The 12,228-nt window shown below is 38.2% G+C and overlaps 1 protein-coding gene across 1 annotated transcript; it reads left to right on the top strand.

The window, feature by feature from the left end:
• Nucleotides 1-11,875, top strand: LOC131356210 (cornifelin-like). The gene is made up of 4 exons (XM_058395134.1): nt 1-182; nt 1,333-1,437; nt 10,269-10,414; nt 11,494-11,875. Exons 2-4 carry the CDS (start codon nt 1,335-1,337, stop codon nt 11,626-11,628), a joined length of 384 nt encoding a protein of 127 aa, XP_058251117.1. The 5' UTR covers nt 1-182; nt 1,333-1,334; the 3' UTR covers nt 11,629-11,875.
• The last annotated feature ends 353 nt before the right edge of the window (nt 11,876-12,228 follow it).

The following is a 12,228-nucleotide window of genomic DNA, read 5'->3' as shown; positions in this document are numbered from 1 at the left end:
TGTTTATTACCTAGAAACTGGGCGCATCCGACAGGGTGAGAGTTCTGACGTATTGTATGTGGGAGGATTTCGCCACCGAGCCACATTTTTTTTTTCGCAGAATAGAGATTACCCCAAGACACAAAAATCAACTTTCGTTTCTGGGATCTGCATAACTGAAGCTCACAAACAACTACAGGAAGGTAAGAGCCTTTAAACGCTTTCTTTTTTTAATTAATCTGTTAATTTCATCGTATATGAACAACTCAGACGTTTTACTAGTACATAGTAATTTATTAGAATTTATTGCACTACATCGCAAAGAGCCAACTTTTTCTCAAGTATTTTAACTTCATGCTTTTTTTTGGTGGGGGGGATAGGCTACAATTTCTTTATGAATAATAACACTTATATAACACTTTTGTTTGTTTTTCGGTCTAATGAACAAATAAAAAACTCAGTATTTGAGCGCGTGGTCCAACAACAGTAAATTCCAGTTAAAATGGAGGCGCTAGTCTGATTAGGCTGTGAGGATATTATTGTAGTTAGATAGTAGGATTGCATATATTTTAGAAATATAGTATTTTTGTGTAGCACATTCCAGGCCACCCAAAAATTCATCATTCTACCCCTATTTAACACACCTGTTTGTTTGTTTGTTTGTTTGTTTGTTTGTTTGTTTGTTTGTTTTGCAATAGTTTGAGCAGTCATTGAAAAAACACATATTTTCTTCACTTTTGAATTTACAAAAGTAACATTTCAAACATACAAATATAATCATGGCATAAGCAAAAGTTTAGAAAACCTTCCACTTTCACCAAAGACTAATTGATTATTAGGACTCAGTTATTAGTTGCTCAGGTCAAGAGTGGTCATTTCCAGGAAGCAGCGCAAAACAAAGTTTCCTTTCCTTGCAAAACGACATGTGCAACATCGCCATGCTTTCATCCTTAAACCATGTGTTTTTAATTGCTTTTTAAAGCAAACTACTGTACATCTATCTTGGCTGCAGTCTAGACTTTGGTATTTCTTAAAAGACAAAGTCCATAAGCACATGCTGCTGTAGTAAAACAGCGTGTAAAAAAAGGTTATTATATTTGCATACGTTGCCAATCAACTATCTCTGGGTCAGTATGGAAATATGCAGGCAGTTTCCTCATTGCTTTTCCATGACCTTGTAAGCTACGTTGACTGGTTTTAATTACATCTTAGATAATCTTTATTGTTAATTTTCCACTTGATAACTGGTTATTGTCGTTATCTGCCTTGGGAATGATAACACCTCCAAAATTTCTAGCAAAGATTCTGCTCAGATTTTAGTCAGTACTAAACTTTCACTGTTTCTTATTTCAGTCATGGCAGTCCAGCAGCAGGTTACCACAGTGGTGTCGCACACTGCATACAGTTCTGGGACCTGGACCACAGGGATCTGTGACTGTTGCTCTGATATGAGCACTTGTAAGTCATTTTACTGTGAACATGTCTACTTTTGCAGGTTTAATCTTTTATGTGGATTGATATTGAAGATGGAAATACATCTTCAATATCAATGTATAAGTTTTTGTTTTTTTTTAACCTAAAATGAACCTTTTGTGGTGCCTTCTGTAATTTTTCCACCATTTTGTTTTAAACCAAAATAAAATTCCCCTCTTATATCACTAATTGTATGGGCTAACTGAGAGTATATGGGATTTACTTTTTGCAAGAGACTCTCTTCGTCTAAGAGTTTATGCCCAACAATAAAATTTGGTCTGGTCACAAACAAACAGTGATCATATTAGTACAAGAGTCAGTTGGGATGGGCATCAGGTTGTACTGTACATCAAGATTTCATAAACACACAATTTTCTATTTCAGCTTCTAAGCTTACTTTGCTGAGCCAAGCCCAGTACATATGCTAGCACGTAGATTTCTTTATCATACGACGACTATGAAAACAGGAGTGTGTAGGCTACCATGTGCTTCCTGTATAACAGGAGAAATCAGCTTACCACATCCTTTTTAAGTTGGGGTCTCAAGTCCCACACCTGTGGCATTTTCAAACTCAAATAAGGAAGAACAAGTTTCTATTGTGCCACTTGAAACAGGTAAACCATGTAGCTATGATTTCTAGAAAAATCTCCATATAACACTCCATAACTAAACTCCATAACTAAAATTTGTACTGTAGTTGAAGTCTTGAGAAAATAGTACACTGGTAAGCAAGGGCAAGGGTGAAAACAGGATACAGTTTTATAGTGCTGCTGTGCAACAGGACCCACCCCTTTCCAAGAAATCTCAGAGAAGAAGGGCCTCTATCATTCGTTGAACTGAGCTTTTTATGAACATCTTTCTAAACCATAGATTTAGCTATAGAAACTGACTCCTTAAAATGTAACAAAAACATTCACTGGCTACTTACTTCTGTTTTTCTCAGCTAAGTATAATTTTATCCTTCTTTTATCATTCCTGCATCAGCTGACCTTGGTTAGCTGCACCCTCTGTACTGACCATGGCACCAAAAGTTTACATTTTCTCGCTAAATCAGTTATACAACAAATATTTCCATTACAATTCCCTCCTTTTGTTCTTGGCATGACACTACAAAATTGAAATGTTTAATTGTATAATTAATTAACTAAAAAATAATGAAATAATAATAGAAAATAATAATAATAATAATAATAATAAATTAATAAAGTAAAACAATTAATTATGTATACATACATGTGATTGATTCTAATTCAAAATGACAAAATAGTAGGCCACGTAAATCACAGAGCGGAGTCAGCGCATGCTAAGCGCACAGTGCCCAGAATATGCAAACTTTCTGCAGAGTCAATAGCTACAGACCTCCAAACTCTACAGTGGATAGAGAGCTTCATGGAATGGGTTTTCATGGCCGAGCAGCTGCATCCAAGCCTTACATCACCAAGTTCAATGCAATGCATTGGATGCAGTGGTGTAAAGCACGCTACTCTAGACTCTAGAGAAGTGGATTGACGAATCACGCTTCTCTGTCTGGAAATCCAATGGACGAGTCTGAATTTGGCAGTTGCCAGGAGAACGGTACTTGCCTGACTACATGCAGAGGTGGACAGTAAAGAAGTACATTTACTTGAGTACTGTACTTAAGTACACTTTTTGAGTATCTGTACTTTACTTGAGTATTATTTTTTCTGGATACTTTTTACTTTAACTTCACTACATTTTAAAGACAAATGCTCTACTTTTACTCCACTACATTTCTGTCAAGGTCATTGAGTAGAAAGTAGTTACATTAATCATAGGATGAGTTTTTTTCACTCTTTAGCGTCACGTGTTGTAAAGTTCAGTTTTCCATAATTTTTTTAACTCAATTGCTCAACTGATCAATTGCTGACAAAATGGATGAATATATGCTTTGTATATTATACACCACCAACGCATTGGTAATGATGTTAGTTAACACACAAAAACGTATGCTGTGTCCAAATTCTTATACTATGTGTCCTAAATAGTATTCAAAAATAGAATTAGTATGCCCCAAATCGCAGTATACTGAAAAGAGTGTTCCAAAAATTCCTGGATGGTCTACTACTTCCGGTAGAAATAGTAGTCGAAAGTGCAGAACAATGCACACTCTAACGGGTAATATTGCCCACAACGCATTGTACACAGGAGGAAGGAGCCTGGACAATGGTGTAAATGCATATTAAAACGGTGTAAATGAATTGTGGAAATATATATAACTCTTTGTTAAAGCAGTGTTGCTGTTGGGTGGTTGTACAGCTACAGTTGTGTAGCTGGGTTTTAAAGCAGGTTAGATTTTTTTTTTCTGACCAGTCTTCATTTACAGACCATTTGATTGAAATGTTCATGAGTGGATACACATAGATGTGTACAGGTACATCTCAAAATTTAGAATATCATGAAAAAGGTCAATATTTTTTGTCGCTCAGTTCAGAAAGTGAAACCCATATATTATATAGATTCATTACACATAGAGTGAAATATTTCAAGCCTTTATTTCTTGAAGTTGTGATGATTATGGCTTACAGATAAGGAAAACTCCAAAATTCTGTGTCTCAGAGAATTAGTATATTGTGAAAATGTTCAATACTGGAAAGTCATGGTGTCACACCCTAATCAGCTAATTACCTCAAAACACCTGCAAAGGTTTCCTGAGCTTTTAAATGGTCTCTCAGTCTGGGTCAGTAGGCTACACAATCATGTGGAAGACTGCTGACTTGACAGTTGTCCAGAAGACAGTCATTGACACCCTCCACAAGGAGGGTAAGCCACAAAAGGTAATTGCTAAAGAAGCTGGTTGTTCACAGAGTGCTGTAGGCACATAGAAAGTTGAGTGGAAGGAAAAAGTGTGGTAGGAGAAGGTGCACCAGCAAAAGGGAAAACCGCAGCCTTGAGAGGATTGTCAGGCAAAATCCATTCAAGAATTTGGGGGAGCTTCAGACGAATCCTAGACATGGCCTACAAATGTCGCATTCCTCGTGTCAAGCCACTCCTGAACCAGAGACAACGTCAGAAGCATCTTACCTGGGCTGTGGAGAAAAAGAACTGGACTGTTGCTCAGTGGTCCAAAGTCCTCTTTTCAGATGAAAGTAAGTTTTGCATTTCATTTGGAAATCAAGGTCCCAGAGTCTGGAGTAAGAGTGGAGAGGCACAGAATCCATGTTGCTTGAAGTCCAGTGTGAAGTGTCCACAGTCAGTGATTTGGGCTGCCATGTCATCTGCTGGTGTTGGTCCACTGTGTTTTCTGAAGTCCACAGTCAACGTAGCCATCTACCAGGAAATCTTAGAGCACTTCATGCTTCCTTCTGCTGACAAGCTTTATGGAGATGCTGATTTCATTTTCCAGCAGGACTTGGCACCTGCCCACACTGCTAAAGGTACCATAAGCTGGTTCAATGACCATGGTGTTACTGTGCTTGATTGGCCAGCAAACTTGCCTGACCTGAACCCCATAGAGAATCTATGGGGTATTGTCAAGAGGAAGATGAGAGACACCAGACCCAACAATGCAGATGACCTGAAGGCCGCTATCAAAGCAACCTGGGCTTCCATTACACCTGAGCAGTGCCACAGGCTGATTGCCTCCATGCCACGCCGCATTGATGCAAAAGGAGGCCCAACCAAGTATTGAGTGCATAGAAACGAACATACTTTTAGAAGTCTGACATTTCTCTTTGAAATATCTTTTTTTATTGATCTTATGTAATATTCTAATTTTCTGAGACACAGAATTTTGGGTTTTCCTTATCTGTAAGCCATAATCATCACAATTTCAAGAAATAAAGGCTTGAAATATTTCACTCTATGTGATGAATCTATATAATATATGGGTTTCACTTTCTGAACTGAGTGATAAAAAATATTGATCTTTTTCATGATAGTCTAATTTTTTGAGATGTACCTGTACTTTTTTGTTGGGGGTGGTAGGAGTGTTAAATTAAAAATGAAAATGATTATACCTGTCATTTTTGTCAATTCAGTTGTTTAATTTCTATAGGTTTTGTAACATTCTAAAAGCTCTTAATTCCACAGATACTACAAACTGGTCAGTATATTAATCAGTATATAAACTGGTCACTAGGTTGCTACAAAAGGTACTGTAAGTACCTTGTTTTATGATTGTTGCATACAACAATGCAACAATAATAAAACAATGCGTTGACATTTACTTTTGATACTTAAGTACTTTTAAAAACAAGTACTTCTGTACTTTTACTTAAGTAAAAATCTGTCTTTACAACTTTTACTTGTAATGGAGTAATGTTTGACCAGTAGTATTTGTACTTTCACTCAAGTAAGGAAGTTGTGTACTTCGTCCACCTCTGACTACATGGTGCCAAGTAAAGTTTGGTGAAGGGGGGATTATGGTGTGGGGTTGTTTTTCAGGGGTTGGGCTTGGCCCCTTTAGTTCTAGTGAAAGGAACAATTAATGCTTCAGCATACCAAGACATTTTGGACAAATTTTGTGGGAACAGTTTGGGGATGACCCCTTCCTGTTCCAACATGACAACCCAATAGAACACCTGTGGAGTGAATTAGAGTTGAGACTGCAAGCCAGGACTTCTCATCCAGCATCAGTGCCTGACCTCACAAAAGCACTTCTAGTGCAATGGTCAAAAATTCCCATAAAGAGTTATAGCTGCAAAATGTGGGCCAACTCCATATTAAAGCCTATAGATTAATAATGGGATTCATTGAAGTTCATGTGCATGTAAAGGCAGAAATCCCAAAACTTTTAATATGTTATACATTTAATTGCAATAAGAGCATTTTGACACGTGATTATTTATTCAAATGGAGGTCTCAGGTGGATTGCCACTTCCTCTCTTGGATGGCGGTAAATTCTCTTGAACAGGGTGGATATTTGACCCATCATCACAGGCTTCATGGCCCTTTCTTTCGGTCCAGACACTTTACGTGCCGTAGAGAATCAGCTGGAGATTACTAGCACGTCACCCTTGCCCTTAGTTGTTTAGATCGTTGTTTGTTGTTTTGTCAAGCTCTAGGACTCGCTTACATTGGCTAATGTGAATTCACATCACTCTCTCTGCAGCCTTCACTGAAGTTTGTGTGGTCAGGAGTACCTGGAATGGTCAAAGCCACTGCCTGGCTTTTCAGCTCCACCCCCTTTGAGAACATACCTACAATCACTAAGCAATATTTTTTCTTTTCAATTGGTGTTAACTCTTTTAGAGTTATTGTCTTTTAGAGTTATTGTCTTTTCATAAATCTTTTCAAGATTTATTGTCATTTCAAACGTATATAGCTGACGCAGTACATAGTGAGATGAAACAATGTTTCTCTAGGACCATGGTGCTATATAAAACAACACAGAGCTAAGGACTTTAAGTAAGTTGTCCTAGTCACATTAAGTGCATCATGTGCAACCTAGTGCAAACAGTGCAAGAACAAAGACAGTGCAAACAGACAATACAAAACATGGCAGATACACAAAAGTGCAGTCTGGATTCTGCAATGGTCTCTCCTGCAAATCAGGTCTAGGGGTTGCAATTTTCATATACAACTGCTACACAATTGTGCTCTTCTCCATCAGTTTCTGTGGGAAGAAAGATTGCAGGATTTAGTACAGAACAGCATTTCCCTTTGACATTCAGCATTTCAACTCAAGTCCTCATTGTATATCGTATATCTGCATTGTATATCAACAATGCTGCTGTCATGTGAGCTGGTTTCTGTTCAAGGAGAAGTGGTATTACATGTGGATCTAAAGAGTAAAGGATTGCTGGTTTTTCATCAGCTTCTATAGCTATTAAACACATAGACAGGTCAGCTTCCACTGGATCCAGTTTAACTGAAAAATAGGCTACCGAGCTTAAATTTCCATCATGATCTTGCAACAATACTGACGTCATACACCCATTCTTCTCAGGTTTGTAAGGCTATCTTTAAATCTATGGCCTTTTCTGCTTCAGGTGTCCAACTAAGTGCACCGTGGGCCTGTAGATCCTTCCCATAAGCTATTGCACTCAAGGGAGTCTCTGGGATTGCATAGTTTGTTATAAATGTTCTACAGTATGAGTATATGCCCAAGAATGACATCAGTTGTTTCTGTCAGCCAAAATTACCCATTTCAAAATAATGCTATAAGCTTTCATACTTTGGCTGTAAGATACAGTGAGATCTAGACTAGGTTTCCAGTCATAAGTTTCTATACATTTCAGTGTTGACACTCCTAAATTTTCCATTCTTCTTCTACATGCTTTGATAATGAAACATGTGGGTGTGGGTTTTCTAATAAATGGGAGTGTTTTCCCTGCCGTAGCATGTATTCTAGAAAGCTTTACTTCTGTTGTACACCAGTGATTATCCCAATACAAGTTCTTCAACATTAACATCTGCATCTTTCCACTTCTCAAACCAACCTTGTTCATAATGTACATCTGATCCTCTCATATGTATGCAATAAGCCAGGCAGTGAAGATCATGCATGTTCTGGCCTCAGTCCAAGATTATGCATGTTCATGCATGTATTATGTGTGTGTAGGGTTGGGTTTCCCATTAGACTCTAATGATTAGAGCATGGTTTACTGACCTCTCTGCAGGGGTTCTGAGCTTCCACTCATACACATACAGAAGAGGTCTGGGGTCACACTTAACGCCCTGAAACTCAATTTGTAAAAGGAGCATTTATATGATCTTTGATTTTTCTCCAATACATCTTAAGGCTGCTTGAAATTTTTCTCTCATTATTGTCCCAGATGCTCCTACTGAAATGAGAATCACTCATTCTTGGCATCCATTAAAATCCAACCATTTTCAACACAGTTCTCTGTACCTGAATCTACTAAAAACACAATGTCTTTCCCTTCTACATTTAATGTGTTCATTGGCATGTATTCAAAAGAATCTAAACTGTAATTTGCATATGTCCCTTTTGGCCAATGTTTATTTTTTAGGAATTGATTAGTATTCAGAACTTAGGTCAGAATCAGGGGTTAGCTGAAGTATTTCTTCATTAGCATTAAAGGTTTTGACTCATTCATCCCTTCAGGACCTGAGGTGCTGATGATCAGTTCTCTTATTGGGAATTCTCTCTCTCATTCCTACTCTGCCTTATCCTCCTCTGCCTCTGCCTCCTCTTCTGTGAAGCTGTTTTCCTTGATGTGACTAACTTCTTGCTCTGAGACAGTTTTCTGCATCATTGTGAGTAGAACTTTGTGAGCTTGTGCTTCTCATTTTTTTCATATACTGCAGATAGCTTGTGCAAGCAGTTTCTCTGCATGAATAGCGTGCTGATCAATAGGGTTCGGGTTTCCCAGTGTCCTATGTGATGCATAGGCTTTTCAGTTTGACAGATATTTCTGGCCTCAGTCCATTCAAAAAGCTGTTTCTCAAGTGCACTTCATATGGTGTCACATTTCCCTCATTAATGTCAGCTGGAAGGGAAAGTTAGACGTGCGTGTTGCGTATTTCTGTGATGTGGTAAATGAAACCATTTCTCTGTCTTGTTTGCTTTTACATTGTGATCTTTGTCAGGTCTATTCAGACAGGATAAGCTGAAAAGCTAAAGGGAGATCTGGGTAGAGTCGAGTTCTTGGCTTGAGCTACATTCTGTGTACTTTGTGTGGATAATCGCTTAGGATTAGATTGTGATTTTCTCAGCCTTATTTCTGCTTCTGATTTCCACATATAACAGGCAGCCCAGTTTACGGTTACTCTATGTTTTTTCGTACTATAGTAAATCTTTGTCCCTTTCTGCTTACTCTAACCTACTTTTCAATGCATCAAGCTGTCTCAGGATAAAACTTTGGGAAAACCAGACCCAGTCACCCACCGCAATTGTAACAAAGACTCCGTAATTCAGACTCAGGATTTCAATGCAACGTAGACAGTTTCCATGTTAAAACGTCTGTTTTTGTTTCCCTTACTTTTTTGACCCACTTTTCTCTCAAAGAGTCACTACACCGAGGTCATCACCAAGGTAGTAGGTTTTCCTAAACCTCGCAAATGAGATACTATTACACCTGATTGCAGATTAGTGCCATGCTTTTTAGGCTTTGCCTTGCACTAGGTATGTATTCAGGTTCCAAACCTGTCAACAGATTCAGGTCTAAATCTATCTTTATAGCCTTTTCCACACATGCAGACAAATTATTGAATTATTTTGAAATCCAATTGCCTCTTTCGGCTCTCTCATGGTCAGACTCAATCATGTGGTCGAGGTGAAGTTAACAGCCTCCAAGGTGTCTGTAGTATGCCTCCTCTGGAATCCCTATAGCTGACCCTCGAGTGCAGAATCCTACTGACTATGCCAGCTTGTAGTGGAAGTCTTGAGGAAATAGCACACTGGTAGGCAAGGAGACAAAAAAGTAAAGAGTAAAAAAGGTTACAATTTTATTGTGTTGCTGCGCAACAAGACCCACCGCTGTCCAAGAAATCTCCAAGAGCCTCGATTATTCGGTAGTTTTAACACAAAAATTTTGTGAAAGGAACCAACTCCTTATAAGGTATCAAAAACATTCATTGGCTACTAACTTCTGTTTTTCTCAGCTAAGTATACTTGATTGTTCTTTCTTCATTCGTGCATCAGCTGACCTTGGTTAGCTGCACCCTCTGTACTGACCATGGCACCACAAGTCTTCATTCTACATTTTCGCTACATCAATTAGTAGCATTTAAATGTTTCCATTGCAGTACACAACCTCTCTAGTGCACCTTCTATGTCCAGCACCTAAATGCTTCTGGTATGAGAATACTACTGGCTACAGTGACACTTTCAGAATTGTAACTGACATTTGCAAGAGAAATCTGCTGACACTGTTCTTTGTGGTTTGTAGGTTGCTGTGGTCTGTGGTGTTTCCCATGTTTGCAGTGTCAGACTGCTTCTCAGTTTGGATGGTGTTTCTGCATGCCCCTTCTGGACTGCTGTCTGGTTGTCTCCTGCTGCCTTCGTAGCAAGATGAGAGAGCGCTACAGCATTCATGTAAGACACAAACACAAATCTTGCACAGAAGTAATCGAATGTCAATGCACATTGTTCTGAGGATGCACCTGCTTTTAACCACAATTTTCATGGTTTCACTTTACAGAGAAGAGAATGTTTTGAGTGAACAACCCAAGAGTACCAGTAATTAGAAATTGGGCTATAATGATAATTATTTTAAAAAGTTGGCTTTCATGTTAATAATATGACATGATTACACACAAAAGGCTGCTGAAATTTAAAAGCAGCATATGATTTTAGCATTCGGAATGAATTCAAATTTAGCTGTTCAGTAATTTTGTGTCAATACAAATTTCCTCTAGCTCTACACTTGGCATTGTACCAAATGTTAAGTCTTAGCGATATAAGCAGTTAGCTAGGGGTGTGTAGCTAACTTGGCTCATTATTGTCTATATGGCCAAAGGTTTGTGAACATCTAACCTGAAGATCCAATTTCAAATGTAATTTCCCCTAAATAACCTCCCCTCATCCTGGAAGGCTTTCCACTAATTTCTGGAGCATGGTTGTAGGGCTTTGTGCTCATTTAGCTACAAGAGCATTAGTGATATCTGGCAAAGATGTCAGACAAGGACGCCTGAGGTCCAATCAGCATTTCAGTTCATCTTAAAGGTGTTCAGTGGGGTGAGGGCTCTGTGAAGGACACTCAAGTACGTCCACTCCAAACTTGGGAAACCGTGTCTTCATGGACCTTGCTTTGTGCATAGAGACATTGTCATGCCGAAATAATACTCAGACCTCTTAATTCTGCAGCCACATTCTTGCTTTAACATTAACTGTATATTTATTAATATGACTGATAACCAAATAGCCAAATAATCAGCTGCCAGCTTCAGTAGGCGGAATCAGAAAATATTCTAGCGTGGCAGAATTACCTCAGGCCCCTCTAGAGTTCATTGCAACATTAACCTTAGTTGACATGGGTTTTTAAAAGAGTTTTAAACTCACTAAAATAATTAATAAAATAATAACTAAATAAGGAAGTATTTGCGGTGAGAATGATTGCTTGAATAGTGAAAAAGTATTCAATTATTAAAATATTCTCTCTCTCTCTCTCTCAGGGCTCATGCTGTGATGATTTCTGTTCTGTGTGTTGCTGCTACCCCTGTGCCTGGTGCCAAATGTCACGTGAAGTTAAGATTCGCGCTCGCGCTGGCACCGGTGCCACTGTAGTCACTCAGCAGGTTGTTGGCTAACTGGTCTTCTGCTGTTTGAAAATTCCAATGCTAAATCTGTGCATTAATGCTTCTATTGCATATTGTTCACCTTTATTTTGATTTCTTAAGTTCTGATCAAACAATAACAAAAGTAAATACAAATTGATGTCTGTTATAGTAACCAGGATTAATGACTTGCTTATGTTGCTTTAGCTTTGTATTTTCCTCTTGCAACATAATGTTTGTATGTTTTCATAAATAAAGCATACAGCTAGTGTTAAAGACATTTTTGTTAGCCATTGTTGTTAATTCAACTGATAGGTTTGAATCTTTCTTCAGAAAAGAATAACTCTCTTCTGGGAATTTTGTGCATCAAGAAGTGGTATGATTCTTGATTTTAAAAGCGTATGTTACATTGCAGCACATTTAAATTGGTCGTGTTAGCAGGTGTACACAGCTTTACTGATTTACATATTACATTTAAATGACATTTATATTGTGGTCTCCTTTGAAAACATATCTTCTCTCGAGTACAATAGGCCAACAAAACAGCTCCAACCCACCAAGACTCTACAAGACCTCTGAAAGGTGCCCTATGGTGTCTGGAACCAAGACATTAGCATTAAGTCTTTATGTAAA

This window comes from Hemibagrus wyckioides, linkage group LG07 (genome assembly GCF_019097595.1).
Source record: "Hemibagrus wyckioides isolate EC202008001 linkage group LG07, SWU_Hwy_1.0, whole genome shotgun sequence".
Lineage (NCBI taxonomy): Eukaryota > Metazoa > Chordata > Actinopteri > Siluriformes > Bagridae > Hemibagrus > Hemibagrus wyckioides.
The sequence above is the reverse complement of the archived record's forward strand: the minus strand, read 5'-3'. Positions and strand labels throughout refer to the sequence as shown.